Raw genomic sequence first — 25153 nt, 5'->3', positions numbered from 1 at the left:
CACACGCACAGTCTTAAAAATTTTAAATGACAGTGCACTTGCACTAGTGTTTTTATTAGGTTCTGTGGAGAACATCATCCACATATAAAAGACTATTATGCCTGTCTTCAGAGAATTATCAATACTTTGCAGTACAGCATTTTCAAGACCAGTCTACTCACGAGGTTCTCCCTGCTCTAATATAAAACAGTTCTACATAAAGAAACAGATCAAATATGGCCACCAGCTTACATTTACATAAGATGATACATCAGACATGATAGCACTTACCTCTTTTGTGAAGCCATCCTTCCTTCACTATTGCTACTTCATTCATAATGGCAGAAGTATTTCTCCAGCCGTCTGCACCACAGGCTTGTCAAGTTGGTGCTTGGTGTGCAAGTTCTAGAAGTAACAATATTTTTGCTTCCTTTTTATCTCTACAAGAAAAAAAAATTAACTTGTAAATCCCTAGACTTCCCAGATAGGCTGTGGTAGATACACAGATTTCATAAACAGTACAGGAAAAGTTACCCACATGAACATGTTGTTTGCTAATCTAGAGTTCTTGACATAGAAAGCTTATGCACTTTTGGGTTTACTAGATCTTCTGAATGCTTTCAGTCAGTTATTTACCAGACCTCTGCTTGTACCTTGCACTTAATAAATATCTAGACTAGACCACATTATACAGTATACCTGGTTAAATTGTCTTTTCGTTAATATTTCTGGGCAATAGACCATAGAAGTCTGCCCAATACTCTTTAGGTTCCCACTGCTGGAGTTGCCATTGAAGCACACTCCAGCCTATCCTAGCCATCCTGTCACTGATCTTCTATGAAAAGCCCTCACCAGCTCATCCTAGATAAAATCACCATATACAGTGGAACCTTGATTTGCGAGCATAATTCATTCCAGAAGCATGCTTGTAAACCAAAGTGCTCGTATATCAAAGCGAGTTTCCCCAAAGAAAGTAAGGGAAATTTGTTGATTCTTCCACAGACACCCTGCTCACTTCCACCCCATCACAACATATCCCAAAAAGAACCCCCCATCCCCAGGGTCACTGGCGCACTTCTACCCCACCCCAAGAACTGGCATCACCCCCCCCCCCCCACCAGAGAACTGGTATCGCCCACCCAAACCCTTACCGCGATCTGGCACCTGCACGCGGCACCAACCCACAGGACGTGCCGGTTCCGGAAGATTCTGCCTCTTGTCGCTGGTTTCTGCTGGGCTGGGCCTTAAGCATCTGCACATGCTCAAGGCCTTGTGGCTCCTGCTCTCTCTGAGATTCTCGGGGAGAGTGGGAGCCAGAAGGCCTTGAGCATGCACAGATGCTCAAGGCCCAGCCCAGCAGAGATCAGCGGCAAGAGGCAGGATCCTGTGGGTTGGTACCGCGTGCCATATCGCAGTAAGGTTTGGGTGGGTGATGCCGGTTTTCGGGGGGGGGGAGAGGAACTCGCGGGTGGAGGGGGACAATGCCGGTTGTCAGGGGCTCACAAATCAAGTCAACGCTCTGTTTATGAGCGACGATTTCCTCAAGTGTTTTGCTCGTCTTGCAAAACACTTGCAAACCGCGTTACTCGTTCAACTGTATAGATTATATACAAGGCAAACCACAAGACAGAAAAATCCAAACTGGATCTAATAGAGAAGTTATGTGGATCTCAAGCGCTCACAGTTAAAAGCCCGATGTGTCTTACGAGCTGATAACCATAGGGTGAGCTATCATCGGTCCTTTTAAATTCTCTCTAAATATCTTTACTATAAATTATTTTAATTCTCTTTGTAAATATATTGAAAGACTTATTAATTATTCTGATTTCTAGTTAACAGCCAGTGCTCCTATTTTCCACTGTATAAATGATGGAGTACTTAGCTTGATGGTATGATGACGACGGAAGATCTCCGTTTCGCTCTTATAAATTTTAACAGAGCTTCATCAGGAAAAGTGTAAACTTTAACACTATAAAATAAAACAGAATAATACTTAAAACCTAATTAATATAATAAATAAATAAATAATTTATTTATACTTTATAGTTTTAGAATTTTAAATGCTTGTAATCATGAACACTCTTTGGCGATACAACTGGTTCTACTGAAAAACATACAGCTTAATATAGGCGTTTTCTTAATGATATAGAAATAAGATTCTTTCATAAGAAATTATATCAAATATTTCTATATTAGCTGTTAAGTTTTTAAACTAAGCTTTTATATTGTTGTTAAATAAACTTTTGAATTGTTTTTAAAACAGACTACACATTTTAAACATACCTATTTAGATAAGCAACAGTTCTACTAAATGAAAGACTCCGTGGTCTAAAGGCACAGCGTGCCTGACTTAGCTCTCGCCGTCTTCAGAAAAACTACCAACTGCCGAAGGTTAAATATGAAGGCGTCTGATGTCACATCCGGAATAAAATACTCTATTCAAACTCAAAGCCATTCAGACAATTTTTTTCCCCTAAAAAAAAAAAAATTGTTACGTTTAGAACAAAGGTGGATAGATCGCCTTCATAGCCTGCAACCTTCTGGCCTAAACATTGCCATTAATTGGCAGATCTTTATTTAATGTTTAACATTAAAGCGTCACTAAGAATATATTTGAATTATAACTAAAGTTTAAAATCCAGATATGACATCAGCTTCTATGTCTGAATGGCTTTGAGTTTGAATAGAGTATTTTATTCCGGATGTGACATCAGACGCCTTCATATTTAACCTTCGGCAGTTGGTAGTTTTTCTGAAGACGGCGAGAGCTAAGTCAGGCACGCTGTGCCTTTAGACCACGGAGTCTTTCATTTAGTAGAACTGTTGCTTATCTAAATAGGTATGTTTAAAATGTGTAGTCTGTTTTAAAAACAATTCAAAAGTTTATTTAACAACAATATAAAAGCTTAGTTTAAAAACTTAACAGCTAATATAGAAATATTTGATATAATTTCTTATGAAAGTAGTTCTTAAAAGAATCTTATTTCTATATCATTAAGAAAACGTCTATATTAGGCTGTATGTTTTTCAGTAGAACCAGTTGTATCGCCAAAGAGTGTTCATGATTACAAGCATTTAAAATTCTAAAACTATAAAGTATAAATAAATTATTTATTATATTAATTAGGTTTTAAGTATTATTCTGTTTTATTTTATAGTGTTAAAGTTTACACTTTTCCTGATGAAGCTCTGTTAAAATTTATAAGAGCGAAACGGAGATCTTCCGTCGTCATCATACCATCAAGCTAAGTACTCCATCATTTATACAGTGGAAAATAGGAGCACTGGCTGTTAACTAGAAATCAGAATAATTAATAAGTCTTTCAATATATTTACAAAGAGAATTAAAATAATTTATAGTAAAGATATTTAGAGAGAATTTAAAAGGACCGATGATAGCTCACCCTATGGTTATCAGCTCGTAAGACACATCGGGCTTTTAACTGTGAGCGCTTGAGATCCACATAACTTCTCTATTAGATCCAGTTTGGATTTTTCTGTCTTGTGGTTTGCCTTGTTTAAGGATTTAGTGTTACACAGAAAATTTTGAGGTTATTTAAGATTAGATTATATACAATACAATTTTTATTTGTATACTGCAAATACCTCAAAGGAAGTTCAAAGCGGTTAACATAAAAAGATAGGGCAATATTTGATACAATAAAAAAAATTATAATAAAAACATTAAGAAAATTACTTTTTAAAAACATATTCTTTAATCAAATGAGTTTTCATGGCCTTTCTTAAAAAATAATTAAAAAAAAAAAAACCCCTCTTATAATCACTCATTGAACTGATCTGATTTGGTAAAGTTCTCCAGAGTTTGGAAGCTTGATAGGCAACAGTGGAAGTAAACATTTTGGTATATTTTAAGCCTCGTACCTCCAGAAATCAAAATGGTAAGTATTGTCTCAGACCATATAATGTATCTGAATAAACACAACAATGGGGGAATAAGATAGTACCTCCTCTTGACATATTTTAAACATCATACAGAAGAACTTCAACTGAATTCTAACTTCTACAGGGAGCCAGTGCAGCTTTAACATATATGGTGTAATTTGTCACTTTTATTCAATCCAAATATCAGCCTAATAGCTGTATTTTGCAATGTTTACAATTTGCAGAGTAATATTTTAGGCCAATCCAAAAAAGTGATAATAATCCATTAATGATAAAAACAAAAATTGAACTAATAGACAAAATTGATAATAATTAAAATAATTCCTAATTCTTCTCAATTTTCAAAATAACCCAAAACATTTGGGTTTTTTTATCAGCTTAGTGACATGTAGAGCCAAACAAGTTAATGTCAAAATGCACCTCCCACCCCATGATCCTAATACTGTAGCTGAATCCACTGTATAATTATTGATCTTCAAGGAACTTTCATAAGATCCTAAAATTAGAATGTTTATTATTAATAATTTCAAACCTCCACCCTTTTTTATGAACCTGCATTAGGTTTTGTTATTGCCAGCTGCAGTGGTAAAAACTCCGCTTATAGAATTCCTATGAACATTGGAGTTTTTGCTGCTGCAGTCAGAGATAAGAGCCTAATGTGGCTACATAAAAGGGAGGGAGGAGGTACTCTATTTAATTTAAACCAAAACTCAACCATTCTTTTTTTTTTTTTTTTTTGCTCCCCCCTCCCCCGCAAACGCTCCTACAGCCACTTCATCCCACAGCTTTGGAACCAACTCCCCCCTCAAATCAGATTGCAGAACTCATTGATGACCTTTCGAAGAGCAGTGAAGGCCTCTCTCTTCAACTAAAGTCCAACTGCAAACAATTCCCTCTGATCTCTCTCCAACCAACAACCACTAGCTGATAACCCCCTGGTCCAATCTTCTGTAATGCCCCTCCAGGAATTCCCTATGACTGTCCTCAAGTTACTGTACTACCCAGTCTTGCCCTTTTGTGACTATATTGTATTGTATCGTATCATCATATGTACTGTCCAATGTAACTTCTGTGAATGTTGGCTTTTAACCCGTTCTGAGCTCCCGGGAGGATGGGATAGAAATTGAATAAAATAAAATAATCTGAAAATGGTATCAACACTAATATCATCTGCATAGATAAATGCAATTATACTTCAAGCTCCTAACCCAACAAATATAAAAATACATTAAAAAGAGAGGAGGATAGGAGAGAGTGCCCTGTGGGACCCCGATATGCAGGCTGTCAATTGTGATAGCACATAAAGCATTTTAACCTGAAACCATGTAGCCACATTCCCATAATTCCAATATAATTCATCAACTCACTCAAATGCACTAGAAAGGCCAAATTGTAAAATCAGAACTGTAATACCTTTCAAAACTTGAGATCTTAAAATGTCCAACACAAATCCTAAAACCATCTCTGTACTACAGCCCTTACGAAAACCAGATTGTGATGAATACAAAATACTAAATCTGTCTAAAAATGAATTCAGTCGAGTATTGACCAGTCCTTCCATAACCTTTACCAAAAAAGGTACTGATGCAACTAGCCTTTAACATGAAACTTGATATAATCTCCCTTCTGCATCTTTTAATATTGGTGTCAATACTATTTCTTTCAAATAGGGGGAAAAAACCCCAAAACCCTTTTGATAAAATCTCATTTATCCAATCATATGCAGGATTGCCCAGTAACAGCCTTAATTTGTTTTATGATGTTCCTAAATGGACTTTATTTGAAAGTGTCAAAGTTCCAAAGGTACACTGAAATCATCCACATAAGAGCCTTAAAGGACCTAGTCCGCTAGGGATATAGGACCCAACACGTGTTGGATCCTGTATCCCTAGCGGACTAGGTCCTTTAAGGTTCTTATGTGGATGATTTATTTTTATGTGGATGGAATTATTTTATGTAGATGATTTCAGTGTACCTTTGGAACTTTGACACTTTTAAATAAAGTCCATTTAGGAACATCGTCACTCCACAGAGGAGTTGGTTTTTTTTGTTTGTTTGTTTGTTTTCTCTGGATTTTCTTCTTTGTGGATATTTTGAGGTCAATTCCTTTTGTTTTTTGTTAATTTGTTTTATACCATTCATTTTCTAATTTGAAATCCTCTGTGTTTATCCCATGCTTTTTTTAATTCCATCTCCACCACCTACCTTGGGAGGGTATTCCAGGTGTCAACCACCCTCTCCATGAAAAATAAATTTCTAACATTACTCCCGAGTCTGCCACCCCGCAACCACAATTCATGCCCTTAATTTTATCATTTTCCTTTCTCTGGAAAAGATTTGTTTTTATATTAATACCTTTCAAGTATTTAAATGTCTTACAACGTTATAAAGAACAAGCACATTTTTATAAAAATAAAATCAACCAAGCAAAAAAACATTTCTACTCTAATAAAATTTATAAGGCCAAAAATAGTTCTGAATTATTTTTAATTCTTAAATCCATTACCCCTGAGTCAAAAAATAATAACAAAAACTTAGAATACACTCCTAAAGCTCAAGACCTGGCCGATTATTTTTGTGAAAAAATCGCTCAAATACGAAAAGCTCTTATAACAAATACAATAGATGACCCATTACACAATAACACTGATCTCACTTTACCAACATCCAAATGCATAAACTTCAAAATTCCATCTCTAAAAGAAATAGAAGGAGTCTTTCAAAGAATTAAACTAAAAAATTCTCGATCAGAACCAATTTCTCCATTCTATCTGAAAAAATTTATTTCTTGCTTCGGTCCTTTTATTCATTCGCTTATTAAAAATAGTTTTCTCACAGCCACTGTTCCTTTCAACTGGAAAAAAGCGACCGTTACTCCAGTACTGAAAAAACATAATGCTAACTGCAATGATGTAGCCAACTATCGTCCAATTTCAAACTTACCTTTTCTAGCAAAAGTAGCTGAAAAACTGGTCTTTGAACAACTGTCAGACTTTATTGAGTCATCAAACGCACTGCACCCTAACCAAACGGGCTTCCGAAAACACCATAACACAGAATACTCAATGTTAGGCCTTGTAACCAATATCCATTACTACCTAGACCACCACAAATCGGTTGCTCTTTTTTCCTTAGATCTCTCAGCGGCCTTTGACACTATAGATCACGTTCTCCTACTCAATCGTTTGGAATCTTTTGGTATTGGTGGACAGGTACTAAAATGGTTTACATCTTTTCTCTCCAATCGATCTTCAACTGTTACAGTCAAAGACGATTATTCTACCTCTTACTCTTCACCTTTTGGTATACCGCAGGGTTCTATTCTGTCGCCTCTTTTATTCAATATCTTTCTCTCACCTTTACTTACTATCTGTCAATCGCTGGGCTTTACCTCATTTTCCTATGCTGATGATATCCAACTCCTTCACCCGTTTGATCCTGAAAATATTGAAGAAATTAAAGCTATTAACACTAAATTGGACACAATAAAAAACTGGCTTTGCCACAATAAACTCTCATTAAATACACAGAAAACACAAACCATGCTATTTACATGGAGAAAAGATATTACACCAATTTCTCCATTTGTGCTTGACAATAACCCAATTGAATTAGTATCAACCGTGAAAATTTTAGGCGTAATCATTGATACGACCTTATCTTTTCAGGACCACATAAGTCAAACTGTTAAATCCTGCTTCTATAAACTCCGTTTGATAAGATCTATTTCTTCTTACTTAGAACCAAAATCTGTTAATATTCTTGTTCATTCTATGATTATCACCAAATTAGATTACTGTAATTCCTTACTATATAATATATCCCAAAAAGAAAAGAAAAGACTCCAAATAATCCAAAATACTGCCATAAAACATATATAAAGCAAAAAAATACGACCACGTAACACCCCTATTCATCAAGTCACACTGGCTACCTATTAACCACCGAATAACTTTCAAAATAGCTCTTTTAGTCTTCAAGGTATTGTTATTCAACACGCCTCAATTCATATCTAGAATGATTACTCCATATCATTCAACCCGACCCCTTCGATCTTCTCATCAAGATTTATTGTCGGTCCCCTCTCTAAAAACTGTGGGAACAAGGAGAAATGATATGTTCTCTGTTTTAGTTCCCCAACTTTGGAACACTCTGCCTAGAAAAGACAAAGACCTTATCTCCTTTAAAAAACTGTTAAAAACTTTTTTATTCAATGACGCAAATTGATAGTGGAAAGCCGGTGGACATAATATACTTGGACTTCCAGAAAGCATTTGACAAAGTTCCACATGAAAGACTTCTCAGGAAACTACAAAGCCATGGCATAGAGGGAGATATACAAAGATGGATAGGCAAATGGCTGGAAAATAGGAAGCAGAGAGTGGGCATAAATGGGAAGTTCTCCGACTGGGAGAAAGTGACTAGTGGTGTACCCCAGGGCTCGGTACTTGGGCCGATCCTTTTTAATATTTATATCAATGACCTGGAAAACGGAACATCCAGTGAGATCATCAAGTTTGCAGACGACACAAAACTCTGCCGGGAAATCAGATCGCAGGAGGACAGTGAGGAACTATAGAGCGATTTGTGTCGGTTAGAAAACTGGGCGGAGAAATGGCAGATGAAGTTCAATGTGGAGAAATGCAAGGTAATGCATTTAGGCAGTAAAAATAAGGAATACGAGTACAGAATGTCAGGTGCAACTCTGGGAAAAAGTGAACAAGAAAGGGATCTGGGTGTACTGATAGATAGGACCCTGAAGCCGTCGGCACAATGCGCGGCAGCGGCAAATAAGGCAAATAGAATGTTGGGCATGATAAAGAAAGGAATCTCGAGTAGATCGGAGAAAGTTATAATGCCGCTTTATAGGGCAATGGTCAGACCCCACTTGGAATACTGCGTCCAACATTGGTCTCCCTACCTAAAGAAGGATATAAAACTGCTGGAGAGGGTGCAGAGGCGAGCAACTAAACTAGTGAAGGGTATGGAGAAACTGGAATATGAGGATCGACTTAAAACACTGGGATTGTTCTCCCTTGAGAAAAGGAGACTGCGTGGGGATATGATCGAGACCTTCAAAATACTGAAAGGAATCGACAAAATAGAGCAGAGAAGATTATTTACATTGTCCAATTTGACACGGACAAGAGGACATAAAATGAAGCTAAGGGGGGGCAAGTTCAGGACTAATATCAGGAAGTTCTGCTTCACACAGAGAGTGGTTGACATCTGGAATACTCTCCCAGGGGAGATTATTGCAGAATCGACAGTCCTAGGCTTCAAGGGCAAACTAGATGCATATCTCCTTGAGAGAGGCATATAGAGATATGGTTGGCTATAAGGTAAGCCAGGTGTATACCTGGCAGGGCCTCCGCGTGTGCGGATCACCGGACTAGATGGACCGAAGGTCTGATCCGGAGATGGCGCTTCTTATGTTCTTATGTTCTTATGACGCCTTTACTAAGTAGATAGTCCCTTGTTTTTTTTCTCTCTTCTTTTTCCCCTCCTTCTGTTTTTTCCTAATACATGTTTTTCTCTCCTATTATGAGAAATATTTGTAACTTTTCCCTCCTTTCCTCTATGTCATGTTTGTCATTAAACTATATGTACAGAGAAATCACTAAATTTCTAGTTATTTTTGCTTTTTATTTGCTGTTAATGAGTTAGGTGTTCTTTTTTAATTTGCTTTTTGTTTTTTATAAGTTGTTAACAATTTTTGTTTTTTTGTTTTTAACTTCTTACTAATAAGATTGTTAGTCTCCCCATAATCTATTTTAATTGTACATCGCTTAGAATGTCTTATAAAGGCGATTTATCAAATAAACGTGAACTTGAACTTATCATATCTCCTCTCTCCAATCCTTAAGGCTCGATTCAAGTCTGTCCATTCTATCTCTATGGGAGTATACAAATTAGTAAATCCAACCATTAAGAATCTTATTTCATGGAAAACAATGCATTCTGAAGATTGTCTAACTGCATTTAGCGTGCTCAGCAGTTAGGGAGCTAGACAGGCAGCCAGTCCACTGGTTATGTTGTTTGTAATTCACTTTATAATTCAAGTTAGCAAACTCCTCAGTCCAAGTCTGAACCTCTAGAAGGTATTTACAACTGACATAAGAATAGCCTTACTGGCTGGGTGAGATCAAGGGTCCATCAAGCCCAATAGCCCATTCTCACGTTGGTCAATCCAGGTCACTAGACCTGGCCAAAACCCAAGGAGTAGCAATATTCTATGCTACCGATACAGGGCACAATTCAGAAACAAAGATCTTCCCACCCCAAGCACTGAGGAGGAGAAATGGGGCAACAGATGTTGCACAGTTGATACCCTTTTGTGTTCTCTTTGTGGCAGCTCGCCTAGGGGCTGGTGTCCCTAGGCTGCAGTGTTGACTGAGTTCCTGCCCTTCACATTTAATAATTTATTAATATTTAATACTCGTATTGTTTTCTTCAGTCTGTTGACCCCATTTCTCCTCCTCAGCGCTTGGGGTGGGAAGATCTTTGTTTTTCTATTTATCTTCCCCTTGTTTGGTTTTTTAAGAAGATTATACTGATACTGGGCAAGCAGTGGCTTCCCCCATCTCTTTCTCAATAACAGACTATGGACTTTTCCTTCAGGAACTTGTCCAAACCTTTCTTAAAACCAGCTATGCTATCCACTCTTACCACATCCTCTGACAACGCATTCCAGAAATTAACTGTTCTCTGAGTGGAAAAAAAATTCCTCCTATTGGTTTTAAAAGTATTTCCCTGTAACTTTATCAAGTGTCCTCTAGTCTCTGTAACTTTTGACGGAGTAAAAAAAAAAAATTGATCCACTTGAACCCGTTCTACTCCACTCAGGATTTTGTAGACTTCAATCATATCTCAACATCAGCCATCTCTTTTCCAAGCTGAAGAGCCCTAACCGTTTTAGTCTTTCCTCATACGAGAGGAGTTCCATCCCCTTTACCATCTTCTTTGAACCTTTTCTAGCACCACTATATCTTTCTTGAGATAAGGAGACCAGAATTGAACGCAATATTCAGATGAGGTTGCACCATAGAACAATACAGGGGCATTATAATATTCTTAGTCTTGTCAACCATCCCTTTTTTAATAATTCATAGCATCTTGTTTACTTTTTTTGGCCGCCGCCACACATTGGGCGGAAGGTTTCATCGTATTGTCTACAATGATACCCAGATCCATTTCTTGGGCACTAATCTCCAAGGTGAATCCTAGCATCCAGTATCTATGATTCAGGTTATTCTTCCCAATGTGCATCACTTTGCATTTGTCCACATTAAATTTCATCTGCCATTTGGATGCCCAGTCTTCCAATTTCCTAAGGTCCGCCTGCAATTTTTCACAATATGCATGTGTTTTAACAACTTTGAACAGTTTAGTGTCATCTGCAAATATAATCACCTCACTCATCGTTCCAATTTCCAGATCATTTATAAATAAGTTAAATAGCACCGGTCCCAGTACAGACTCCTACGGAACTCCACTCTTTACTCTCCTCCATTGAGAAAAATGACCATTTAACCCTACACTCTGTTTTCTATCTGATAATCAATTTCTAATCCACAACTGAACTTTGTCACCTATTCCATGACACTTTAATTTTCTCAGGAGCCTCTTGTGAGGAACTTTATCAAAAGCTTTCTGAAAATCTAGGTACACTATATCAACCAACAAACCTTTGTCCATATGTTTATTCACATCTTCAAAGAAGTCAAGCAAATTGGTGAGGCAAGATCTCCCTCGGCTGAACCTATGCTGACTCCATCTCATTAACAGCACAAGTAAAACCCCTAAATAGCCAATAGTATCCTAGAAAATAATACAAACAATGCAAAATTGGCTAACACACCTAATCCTTGGGGAGAAAAAGTCTAAGGAAATGGGGTAAATTTGTAGGTTGATAAACAATGGACATCAGTATGAGCCCTTCATAAGTGAATAAACGTGGACCTCTGGCTCAGGCAATATCTCAAAAGGTGACCAGCACCAGACCATAGTCTAAATGAGAATAGCCTCATACATCATATAGTCCATAATATGCCAAATAAATATAAATTACAACACACTCCCAGAACCAAATAGACTTTTTTACACAAAGGAGAAGGGGTTAAGTGGACATAACACATACATTCTCTCCCTGAAAACACACCTTGTGAATAAAAACTTTCCTAATACATAAGACAATAAATATAATAAAGTGTCTGTGTGTAAAGTGCAAAAAAGGAAATAAATAAATACCTAATAATTGATTCTTAGGAAAATACAAAGTGCAGTGTGCTTCATAAAATACAAAATATATGGCAAGAATAAGACAAAGTGCAGATGCGGAATATATGGCAAGAATGAGACACAAAGTGCAAATGCAAAAAAAACCCACTACAGGTACCTAAAGAAGGTCATGTCATATTGAAAGTGGGAGAGCAACCTGTAACACCATAAAAAACGGTATAAATATAAAGTGCGAATACAGGTCCTCACTGGCAATCCATTATTGGAGTCTTACCATATAAAGTGCAAGTGCAAATCCTTGTTAACCATACATAATGTGAATAATAAACACAATTAAAGTTCATGAGCCGTAAGGCACCACAAACACACACACACTCGCACACGCCAAACAACAGTAATAAGTAGTAAATACGTAACTTCAATTGCTAAACACTCACACAAGTACAGACACACAACGGCTCGGATAGAGCCCAATCAAAAATATCCTAACGTCTTAAATCACTCAAGAATATCATAATATTAAGAGTCACTAATGAATATCACCACTCTATGAATCACCACTCATTAAGAGTCACTAATGAATATCACCACTCTATGAATCACCACTTATTAAATCATCTCATTAAATCACAACTCATTAAAACATCTCATTAAATCATGTTTGTCTATGTGTTCAACAATTTTATTTTTCATAATTGTTTCCACCATTTTGCCCAGCACATTTTGTCCAGGCTTACTGGTCTGTAATTTCCCGATCTCCCCTGGATCCCTTTTTTAAAGTTGACGTAACATTGGCCACCCTCCAATTTTCAGGTTCTACAGACGATTTTAGCAACAGGTTACAGATCACTAACAGCAGGTCAGCAATTTCATGTTTGAAGTCTTTTAGTACCCTGGGATGTATACCATCCAGTCCTGGCGATTTATCACTTTTTACCTTGTCGATTTGGCTCAGTACATCTTCCAGATTCACCGAGATTTCTTTAAGTTCCTCCGCATCATCACCCTTGAAAACCATTTCCGGTTCTTACATCTTCTTCCATAAAGACTGAAGCAAAGAATTCATTCAGTCTTTCCACTATGGCCTTATCCTCCCTGAGCGCCCCTTTTGCTCCTTGATCATCCAACAGTCCTACAGATTACTAACATATAACATAGTAACATAGTAGATGATGGCAGATAAAGACCCGAATGGTCCATCCAGTCTGCCTAACCTGATTCAATTTTAATTTTTTCTTCTTAGCTATATCAAGGCAAGAATCCAAAGCTTTACCGGGTACTGTGCTTGGGTTCCAACTGCCGAAATCTCTGTTAAGACTTACTCCAGCCCAGGGGTGCCCAACACGTCGATCGTGATCGACCAGTAGCTCAGGAAGGCAACGCGAGTCGATCGCGGAGCCCATCCCGGGCTCCGTGATAGACTCGTGTTGCCGTCTTGATCTACCGGGCCGATCAGCCTTCCTCTCCAGTGTTCTCTCTAGGGCCTTTTAGCTGGGCGGCACGTCCAGCTGTCATCTGCTGCCGCCACTGCTGAACATTTAAAAAAAACAAAAAAAACCGGCTTGGAGATTTCAGCCCATAGCGAACTTATGCTCCGTGGCTCTAACGTGTGCATGCCGGCTTCCCTTCTCTTCCCTCCGAAACCGGAAGTTATGTCCCGGGGGGGGGGGGAGAAGAGAAGTCGGCACGCACATGTTGAGAGCCCTGAAGCAATCGTTCGCTACGGGCTAATGCAGGAGACAGGTTATTGAAGCATTTGTTCTTCTTCCTGCCGGGTCCTGCCTACTTTCTGTTTCCGCGAAGGCAGGACACGGCAGCATTTCCCCCAATAGGTCGATCGCGATCTTGGGCCAATCAGCCTTCCTCTCCCCGACGGCAGAATTGACGTCGGGGAGAGGAATGCTGGTCGGCCGAAGCAGGGGGAGCTTTCGGGCCTGTTATTGGTGGCAGTTTGGGGCCTGTTATTGGTGGCGGTTTGGGTCCTGGTCCCCGATGGCAGTGGCTTGGGGGAGGGCAGGGAGAAAGAAAGAAAAAGGGCAGGCAGGGAGACAGAAGGAAAGAAGAGAAACAGAAAAAAAGAAAGGGAGGCAGAGAGAAAGAAAGGGCAGGGAGAGAGGAAGGAAAAGTTGGGGGAGGGAATGAGGTCTGGAGGAGAGGAAGCTAACAGGCTGAAAGAACGGAAGAAAGATTGGATGCACAGTCAGAAGAAGAAAGTGCAACTAGAGACTCATGAAATCACCAGACAAGGTAGGAAAAATGATTTTATTTTAAATTTAGTGATCAAAATGTGTCTGAATTTATATCTGCTGTCTATATTTTACACTAAGGTCCCCTTTTACTAAACCGCAATAGAGATTTTTAGCACAGGGAGCCTATGAGCGTCGAGAGCAGCGCTGGGCATTCAGCGCAGCTCCCTGCGCTCTAAAAACTGCTATCGTGGTTTAGTAAAAAGGGAGGGGGGTATATTTGTCTATTTTTGTATGGTTGTTACTGAGGTGATAGTGCATAGAATCATCTGCTTTGACCTCTTTGAAAAACCCTGGAATGATAATTAACATTTTCTATGCATACAGTGTGCGTTGTGTTTTTTTTTTAATTTTATTGTTGGTAGATCATTTTGACTTGGTCATTTTAAAAGTAGCTCGCAAGCCCAAAAAGTGTGGGCACCCCTGCTCCAGCCCATCTACACTCTCCCAGCCATTGAAGCCCTTCCCAGCCCATCCTCTACCAAATGGCCATATACAGACACAAGACCATGCAAGTCTGCCCAGTACTGGCCTTAGTTCAATATAGGTTTTCTGCTTCTGATGTACCTAAAAAAGTTGCTATGAGTTTTTGCCTCTTTTGCAAGTTTCTCTTCATATTCTCTCTTAGCCATCTTTATCAATGCTCTGCATCTAACTTCCCAGTGCTTATGTTTCTTCTTATTTTCTTCCATTCTTTAAAGAATGCTTTTTTGGCTCTAATAGCCTCTTTCACTTCACCTTTTAACCACGCCGGCAAGTAGAAATATCTAGATTTACTGGTCAACAGTATAAATTTGTCATATTTATTACCACTATAAATTCTGCTTAAACAAAAGTTTCCACCCCAAACTACACTTTTATCATGGTACTTTTGTTAGCACCAAGTAGTATGCACAATGTCTGGTAGCACTACCTGAAAAATACTAGTAAACTACTGCTTCCTGACTATTAAATTCATATCCAAAAGCAAACTTAAAAAAAAAAAAGTAGATACAAAAGCACAATAGAAGTGAAACTATAAACAGTGTCATACTTCACCTCAAAACAACCCAAGCAGATCCAGTTCTGCAGTTCCAAGAACAGTAAAATTTACTACCATTTCAAAACGTCACAGCATATTCCCCTACTAGAAGGGGCGATTAATAATTTATCTACCCGAGTATGAAAAAGTAGCAAGCGTGTTGTAACAAGTCTGTGCATGTTTTGACATGTCTCAAGGTTACTCATGCACCGTTGCGAGTCAGTGCAAGTAATAAACCGCTAGATTTGGAGCACAGTTAAGTGATAAAATTTATTTATTTAAAAATTTATATACTGCATAATAACTATGCAGTTTACAAAATGACATACAAATTAACTCAGGCTCCATAAACAAATGATAGCGGATCATGTTTCAACAAAACAAACACAGAAAGACGTTAGCATCATTTTCAACATTTTCTTTAAATTCATCCTACCAGGATAAAGTCACAAAATCCCAAAAAGGCGTGAACAGGAAGGCATTAACAGAGAAAAGCATTAGCACAGGAAGGCATTGACAAATAGTTGCATTTTCAACATTTTCTTGAAATTAATCCTCCCATCACAGAAAGAAAAATTATGTTCTTACCTGTTAATTTTCTTTCCTTTAGATGCAGCAGATGAATCCAGAGACCAATAGGATAGCACACATCTACCAACAGGCGGAGATAGAGAAACTGATTAACAGGTGGTCCTACTGGTTGGCACTCCTCCTGTATTTTCAATATAGCTCCTTGCCCAAGCATCCGTTACCATCAATAGGCATAGCATGTAAAAAACTTCTTTCCCATAACAAATCTCAAAAGGCAATAATACAGAATACAACCATCAACAACACATTTCGAAAGTTGCAAAAGAAAAAAAAAAAAAAAAGACAGACAATATCCAGAAAGGGTGGGGCTCTGGATTCATCTGCTGTGTCTAAAGCACAGGTGTCAAAGTCGGTCCTCGAGGGCCAGAATCCAGTCGGGTTTTCAGGATTTCCCCAATGAATCTGCATGAGATCTATTTGCATGCACTGCTTTCAATGCATATTCATTGGGGAAATCCTGAAAACCCGACTGGATTCCGGCCCTCGAGGAGGGACTTTGACACCCCTGGTCTAAAGGAAAGAAAATTAACAGGTAAGAACATAATTTTTCCTTCCTTAGCAACAGCAGCAGATGAATTCAGAGACCAATGGGATGTAGCAAAGCAATCCTCAATCTGGGTGGGAAGCAAACGCCGCCTCTGCAACAACCAAAGCACTAAACGCATCTACCCGGTAATGCTGAGATAAAGCACTCGCGGAAGACCAAGTAGCTGCGAGACAAAACTCCTCCAAGGAAAAAACCTCTGGACCGAGTCCAAGAAGTAGCCATCGCTCTGGCGGAATGGTGATGAAGTCCTGTTGCCAACCGCCTCCCTGCCATCAAGCAAGCATAAATAATGTCCTTCTAGACCAATCGAGTGATGGAGGCTTTGGACACTGCCATACGTTTGAGGCGTCCCTTGAAGAATATAAAAAGGTGATCTAAACAACTAAAAGTCGTTAGAAACCTAGCTCTCGGAGAACGTTATGCACATTCAAAAAATGCAGTGAATAAATGCATGTCTCTCCATTTCTCCTCCCAGGAAGAAGGAAGGAAAAGTGAGAGGGTCATAAAAGAAAGGATGACACCTCCTTAGAAAGAAATTGGGCACCGTCCGAACTGACACCCCAGATTATGTAAATCAGAAATAGGAATCCCCACCGAACAAGGTCTGCAACTCAGAAAACCGCCGAGCTGAAGCCATGGCCACAAGAAACCCCATGTTCAACGGCACAGCCCTTTAGAGTCTCAGAAGACAAGCATGAAATGAAGCCTTTGGTAAACTGCGAAGAAGTACCTTAAAACTGTACTCCAGACAGGGCTTTCTAAGAGGTGTACGAACATACCGTACTCCGTTTAGGAACTGATGAACCACATGAAGCTGAGAAATAAGCGAAAAGCAATATACCTAGTCCTTGTAACAAGCTAAGAATGGCATTTGAAGCTGAAGGGAATTAATCGCTAAGCCCTTGGCAATACACTTGTGCCATAAAAGAACTCTGGAAGGGTGCAAATGTTGAGAAGTACCCAAGAAAGGAAAAACCTCCAAAAGGAAGGAGCCCCAGGTGAAGACGTCTGTATCGCCTGGATAAGAGAAGAAACAACCTGCTTCACATAACCCTTACATGTCAGCCATGACTTTTCAAAAGCTAGGTCGTAATACCAAAGTAGTACGAATATCCATGTTGATCGGACCCTAGGTGAGCAAATCCGGAGATACCAGAAAACTCAACAGTCTGGCTGTCGAAAGACTCATCAGATCTGCATAGCAAGGATGGCGCAGCCAATCCAGGGATTCTACAAATACTGTGTCCTGAAAGCGAGCTTGAGATGGCAAATTCAAGCCATCATCAGCCAGGGGAAAACACTGAAAAAAGAGAAACCAGAGGCGAGAAAGAAGCCACGCTGCTACTCCCTCTGACTACCACTCCCTGTGCCCGCCGAAGAAGCTAGGAAGCATAGAATTTCAAGACGAGGCCATGAGGTCTAGTTCCAGGAGATCTCACTTCCATAAAAAGAGCTGGAATGCCTGAGCCAAAATTCTCAATATCCAGGATGTAGAAGATTTCACTATTACTAACATTTACACTTTCTAGAGCGTACACAGTGCTGTAACATACAATAAATGGCCCATGCTCAGATTTCACGGAGAGAAAGTCTATCCAAACTCTTTTCCTGACCCATAAAATGATCTGCCAACAGAAGAGGAAGATGAGAGTCCACCCATTGAAGTAGAACCACAATTTTACCCACTAACTGAGTACATCACCTACTGCCCAGGCTGTAGAGAAATACCATCATAATACTGACTGAAAAGACCTTCAGCGTCATTCCGGAAGAATGGTCTGAAGCTCCAGAAAGGTAGCCTGACCATGCTCCAGAGTAGAAGAATGAACAAGCATTGAGTCGCCTCTTAAGACCAGACTCCTGGAGCCAAGGATGGAAGACACCGAGCCCCCCAGCCCGACATGTTTGGTGACCATGAGCTAGTCCAGTAAAGACTGAGGCATGCCTTTGAAAAGAGAAATCTCGCTGAGCCACCAAATCATACAGAGTGATGCTTGAGGAGCCTACCAAATAATTGGAGCCCTGAGATACCGGGAACCACCAGAACAAAAGCGACTGCTGTAGCGTTATAATTACATTAATTAGTTATTTCTATTCCGCCATTACCTTGCGGTTCAAGGCGGATTACATCCAAACTAAAACAAGAATTACATTCAAAATAGAATAAGCGATGAGATAAAATTTTAAGGTAATAACAATGTCGGGTAAAAATAGTTATCAACGGGAAGTAGAAGTTTTTAGGAGATAGGAATAGAGTGAATTAAGGGTTTTAGATAACTTTTGGTAAATAGAAGAGTATTATAGAGTATTAAGGGTATAGAGAGTGTTAGATGTTGGAATGGGATTGGTTGTGCTGGATAGGTTTTATGTATTTTGTGAAGACTATGGTTTTGGTATCTCTCTCTTGAAGGTTTTGTAGTTTGTAGTTGAAGATAAGAGAGTGGTGATTTGTCTGTCCAGTTTAGCTGCTTTGGAGGCTATAAGGTTGTCATAAGGTTTGACATTTTTGGATGATGGGTGGGAGAATAGTGAATGGGTTCTTCTGTGTCTGGTTGAGGAGGATTGATTTAGTTGGTTATTCCAGTAAATTTGGCTTTCACCGTTGATAGCCTTGTAAAGTAAGCAGTAGAATTTGAAGTGCACTCTCACTTCTATTGGAAGCCAGTGCGAGTCATGGTATGCCTCTGTGATATGGTCATATTTTTTTAGTGAATAGACAAGTCTTAGGGCTGTATTCTGTACTGTCTGCAATTGCTTCATCATGGTCGCGGGACATGGTAGGTATAGTATGTTGCAGTAGTCTAACATCCCAAGAATAAGAGATTGTACCAATAGTAGGAAGAATGTTCGGATTTTTCTCAGATTTCTCAAGGTCATGAACGATGCCTTTATTTATTTTGTTAATTTGGGGTTGCATGGTGCAGCCTCTGTCAATTGTGATTCCAAGCAATTTTAGTGTAGGTTGTATTGGGTATGATAACAAATTTATAACGAGATTAGTTAATGTTGGAGTTTTATTGTTTTCTAATAGGATGAAATTTGTTTTGTCAGGGTTAAGTTTTAATTTGTGCTGTCATCCTAGTCGCAACTGATTCGAGGGTTTTGTGTATTGTGCTTGTGATGATGGATTCTGGTTGGTCGAAAGGTAGGAGAATAGTGATGTCATCTGCGTAGCTATATGAAATTATGCCAAGATTATCCAGGTAGTAGCTGAGGGAAGCTATGTATATATTAAATAGTGTAGGTGATAGGGGTGATCCTTGGGGAACTCCGCAGGGTTTGGACCAGGGTTCTGATTTTTCTTGCATTGTTTTGACTCTGTAAGTTCTTGATTGTAGGAATCCTTTGAACCATGTAAGTACTTTGCCTGCTATTCCTATTGAGTCGAGAGTTTGTAGAAGCATGTCGTGGTCTACCAAGTCGAAGGCTGCAGAAAGGTCTAGTTGTATCAGCAGGATTTTCTTGCCTGTACTGAGGTGTTGTCTTGCAGTGTCCATTAGTGTTCCTAGAAGTGTCTCCGTGCTGTATTTGGTTCTGAATCCTGATTGTGTGGGGTGGAGTATGTTGTGATTCTCTAGGTAAGAGGCTAATGTTTTTGCTACAAGACCTTCCATCAGTTTAATGTACAATGGGATTGAGGCAATGGGTCTGTAGTTGGATGGTTGGTCTGTTGCTCCTTTAGGGTCCTTTAATATCGGAGTTATTATGATTTCGCTGAGTTCTTATGGGAAATAACCCTCTAGTAGTGATGAGTATATCCATTGAAGAAGCAGGGAGCGGAATAATGTGCTTGAAGTTTTCAGTAGGTATGGGGGCAATGGTTGAGGTCACAAGCTGCATGGCTGTATTTATTGTAAAGATTGTTGAACTCTGTCCATTCTATAGTTGAGAAATGGGACCAGGTTCTATCTGCTGCAACTGATTCTTGTTCTGTTGGTGGAAATGATGTCTCTATGTGTGAGGGTGTACTATTAAAAGAGGCTCTGATATTTGCGATTTTGTTTTTGAAGTAGGTAGCTAAAAGGGTGGCTGTAGGTGGGGGCTTATTGTTGTTCTCTATGTATGGTGTTGTGTTTGTGAGAACTTTTAGTAGCTGGAATAGCTTTTTTGAGTCTTGGGGTCCATCTCCAATTTGCTTCTAGTATGTCCTTCTTTTTTCTTTCAATTTTTGTTTGTACTTTCGGTTAGTTGCTATCCATGCTGTTTTTGTGGATTCTTGGTCGCTTTTTCTCCATTTTCTTTCCAGTTGTCTACATTGTCTTTTGACAATGGAGTAGTTCATTGTCAAACAATTTGTCTGATTTTCTGGGAATTTTGGTTTTAGGTTTTTCTAGGGCTAGTTCGTTTAGGGTGGCCTTACTTAGCAGGTTCCATTTTGAGATGAAGTCTTTAGGTGTGTAGTGTTGGATTATGGTGTCTGTTTTTTTCCAGAATACTATGGGATCTATATGTTTGCATGAGAGGAAGGTGGTCTGTTGAGTAGTTGTGGTGTATTTGTTATTGGGCCAATTGATTTCGAAGGAATAGGTGTAGTGATCAGACCAAAGGGAACGGTTCCATGTTCCGTTTAAGGTTTGAATATTTGGGTGCGAGGTCTGTTGGGACATATATGCTACGATATCCAGTTGTTGACCTTTTTCATGTGTAGCTTGAGGATCTAAGATTTTATATGTTAGGGCTTCTAGGTATGCTAGTACGGTTTCAGCATTTTTGCAGGATTGATTTTCAAGATGAAGGTTGAGGTCTACTAGAAGGAGGTTGTTGGTAGTTGCTAGGGAGTTTCGATAGATAAATTCTTCAAATATTGGTTTGGCTGTATTCCAGTTACTTGGGATTATGTAGCATAGTATGCATGTGAGTGTTCCTTTAAGTGATGTGCTTGAGAGTTGACAGGCAAGTAAATCCATGTGTTGGTCTGTTATTTTGTCTTGTAGGTGTATGTTTATTGTGTCTCTGGCTATGATGGCAATTCCTCCTCCTCTCTTGTTTTCTCTGCAAACCAGTGTCATTTTGTGGCTTTTTGGGCAGACCAGTTATTCTGGGGTCTGTATCAGAGGTGAGCCAGGTCTCTGTGAGGAAAAGGCAGTCAAGGTTATCTTCTACTCAGTTTTTTATGCGTTCTGTTTTAGGGCCAATAGCTCTGATATTCATATAGGCGCATTTGAGAGGTGTGTATTCTATTGATGAGTTGCTCGTTGTTTTCAAGTATATGAGTGATCTTTGGTGGTGTGGTATTGTATGGATTTGTTGATTTTCTAGTTGTTGATTTTGGGGAGGGTTGATATGTGAAGGGCTGATAATTTGTGTTTCTGTTTAATATGAGATGCTAGTTTGGCTGGGTAATTCCTCTGGAGTTTGCTATGATAGGTATTGGATATATGTTGTGAGCAGTTGTTTTCCAGTCTGTGAGGAGCAGAAGTGTCAGAAGGATTGTTTGAACATACCTTAAAAGTGTGGTTCTCATGGTGGTGCAAGAAGAGAAATTCACTGTACCTGACATATCTAGTATGGTATAGGATTGAGGGTAGGATAGTTATAATATCTTAGTCAATTCTAATAATGTCCGCTACTGGTTTCGGTGCGGCTCTGGCGTCTCCCTCATGTTCACAGTTATCCTCTGCTGGGTCGGGGGAGGGAAGGAGAAGGTGCCTGGTGCCCTGCTGGAAAGGGATCCCGAACTGGCCATTGGTGCTGAGTGCCGGTTCTTCCTTGCTGGAACGGGGGAGGGGTGGATGGTGTCGGGTGCCCTGCTGGAAAGGGCTCCCGAGCTGGCCGTTGGTGCTGAGCGCCAAATTGCACTGTTCCTCTCACTGTTCCTCTGTCGATTCTACCTTGCTGGAACGGGGGAGGAGTGGAGATGGTGTCGGGTGCCCTGCTGGAAAGGGCTCCCGAACTGGCCATTGGTGCTGAGCGCCGGTTCTCCCTTGCTGGAGCCCGGGATGTTTGGTGACCATGAGCTAGTCCAGCAAAGACTGAGGCATGCCTTTGAAAAGAGAAATCTCGCTGAACCACCAAATCATACAGAGTGATGCTTGAGGAGCCTACCAAATAATTGGAGCCCTGAGATATCGGGAACCACCAGAAGAAAAGCGACTGCTGTAGCGTTATAATGGGAAAGTAAGCCAAAGTTTCCAGTGGAGTCAGCAGCATAGATCCTAGAACCTGTACAAAATCCCATACTCTTGGTCATGGTGACCGAAGAATCCAAACCTGAGACTGTAACCCATCGCCCTAGTCTCTGGGAAGAAACACATTTCTCTCCTATATGAATAAAAACATCACCCCGATATACCTATAAATAGTACAAGAGAAAAGAGCGCTGTGCAAATTCGAAGATTCACACAGAACTGAGGAAAAGAAACCACCTTTTTCGTCTCAGTCAAATGGCCCGACTGGAAGACGTCCGAATCAAGCAGTCAGTCAAGAAGAAAGTAGGTGAATCGCCTGGTAGTGCCAAAATGGTACCACTGCCCTCATTTTCTAAAATGTTCGTGAAGCCTTGGGTAGGCGAAATGGCATGTGCCAAAACCGAAAGCGCTGCTCCAAGAAAGGCAAGCAAACCTAGTGCCGATTCGGAGTCCACAGTGAAAATGTAAATATTCTCCCAGTTTTTCTGCAGAAATGTGTAACCCTGAGAAACTAATTCAGCAGAATGGGATCCAGCCTGCCCAATGCCCCCGTCTTAGGCACCATGCAGTAAGTGGAATAATGTCCCTTAGTTCCTGAAGAACTACAAGAACTGCTCTGAGGACCAGTAACACTTAAAAGGGAAACACAAAACATAGAGACTCCAAGAACAAATCAGAAACCTGAGGAGGATGCAAAGTTGCAAGCATCCTGAAAAATGTTCATAGCCCCCTGACCTGACATTATAGTGTCTTCTCACTCTTGAGAAAGCCTGAAGAGTCATTGGAAGAAGTCAAGATCCCCTCAGAATGAAGTACAGAAGGTCAGGAAATGGCAGGATGAGAACTGTAGGATCTGTAAGAAGAAAGAAATTCTCCTAGGAAAAATCAAGTTTCACAATGTAAAGATTAAGTACACTGTAACTATGAAAACAGTACTAACTCCATGCAATGTGAGCGAAATACGTATGTCCTTTAAAGTGAATACGTACTAAATGCAATCAAGATGCTGCATCTACCGCTCCGTGGAAAACAACAGCATCCTAACAGGTATCAGACAAAGCTCACATCGCTAATGAGAGCTTCAGGGATGAGGTTAACAGCCATAGAGCGCGTGCTCCTCCACGGGTTTGATAGAATAGGTAACTGGCTCCTGGTTAGAAGGAGCTGTACAGCCCTTCCTGTATGGTCAGGGAGTCCGTCTAGCATGTGCCATGAGAAAATGGTGACAGGAGAAACCAGCGTGATAAGCATGGAAATCTGAAGTCCAGGCCCCCTCAGAAATAGAGAAAGAGTCCTGGCCGCAAGAAGATGCAGTGTCATTATGCCCATAGAGACAGCCTGAACTTGGAAACTGTTAGTACTACCTTTAGGCATATATATCCTATGCCACTACTAGACACATGAAGCAGCACAGAGGCCCAAATAAGAAGGACATTTACCAACAGATAAAGGCTCAATCTGTAGGGACCCCAAGAGAGACAATGAGATACCCGTGTGAAAAACAGGGCACTATCTTACTGCTGATCTCACTGTGCCATGATTTGCCATATGTCGACTCAGTCCGGAGACAAACTGAGACTGGGTGACCTAGCAAAGGTCAGAGTCTCTCTGGTAATCCCCTTGAGTGCTAACTCCAGAGTCCGATTAAACTAGCAGCTTCCTTCAAGTGAATACAGTAGGAACACAGTCATAGACACATAAATCTGCCCAAGCTTGTCCCAAAGCTGGTGAAACACGTACAACTTGTCTGAACCGGAAAGGAGAGAAGCCGCAGCATACCCTGACCAAAGTCAGCTGGAAATAAACTACCGGAACGCTGCAGCTCTCCTGCCATCACCGGAGACCCAAGCACGTGCCTGATTCTTGCCGACACATGGCCGCTGCATCAATGCTCCTAGAAACATAGTCTGATTCAAGCCCTGCAAAATTTACCCTGCCGTGGCCTGCATAGAAAGAAAATCAGACTCGGAGAATAACTAGAAGAACGGTGCGGTGCTTCCCACAGCGCCAGAAAAACATGCCCCATCTCATGAGTGCTGCTATAAACCGGCACCTGCACAATCAGCTGCACATGGCCGCGACAAACACCGACGAAAGAGAGCCTTGGAATAAACAAGACTACTACTGCTGCTGCACTGAAACCCAACGAGGAGAACAAATGCAAGCATGAAATCGCACCGCTACTGCCGCACTGTAACCAACAAGGATACCAAGCACGTGCATGCAAAAGGCGGGAAAGTCCCGGCTCCCTCAACGGATTTCTAGTCATAAAAACTTAGCCTCAATAAAATATCCATTCCTTAAACGTATGTTGATCGAACTCACAGTACTAAGACTCCCAAACAGAACCTGAAGTTCAAACAGTAAAACACACATACATAATCACAAGCTTGTTAGGGCTGGTTGTGCAGCACTAACAGGGCAGAATGTAGCAACTGTGGTATCCCTTTTTTTTTTTTTTTTTTTGAAACAGAGAAGGGAAAGAAATAAAAAATGG

At 40.1% G+C, this 25153-nt stretch overlaps 1 protein-coding gene across 3 annotated transcripts in view; it reads right to left on the bottom strand.

Moving 5' to 3' along the window:
- Positions 1 to 25153, bottom strand: part of AKT1 (AKT serine/threonine kinase 1) — a 368034-nt gene that overhangs the window by 323243 nt on the left and 19638 nt on the right. For all 3 annotated transcript variants that reach the window (XM_033951246.1, XM_033951247.1, XM_033951245.1), the window contains exon 2: positions 271 to 419. In XM_033951246.1, the coding sequence (XP_033807137.1) occupies positions 271 to 316 (46 nt within the window). In that variant the 5' untranslated portion in view covers positions 317 to 419. The remainder of the gene's footprint in view (positions 1 to 270; positions 420 to 25153) is intronic.

Source organism: Geotrypetes seraphini, chromosome 7, assembly GCF_902459505.1.
Source record: "Geotrypetes seraphini chromosome 7, aGeoSer1.1, whole genome shotgun sequence".
NCBI classification, from domain to species: Eukaryota; Metazoa; Chordata; class Amphibia; order Gymnophiona; family Dermophiidae; genus Geotrypetes; species Geotrypetes seraphini.
This window is presented reverse-complemented; position numbering and strand designations above follow the sequence as displayed.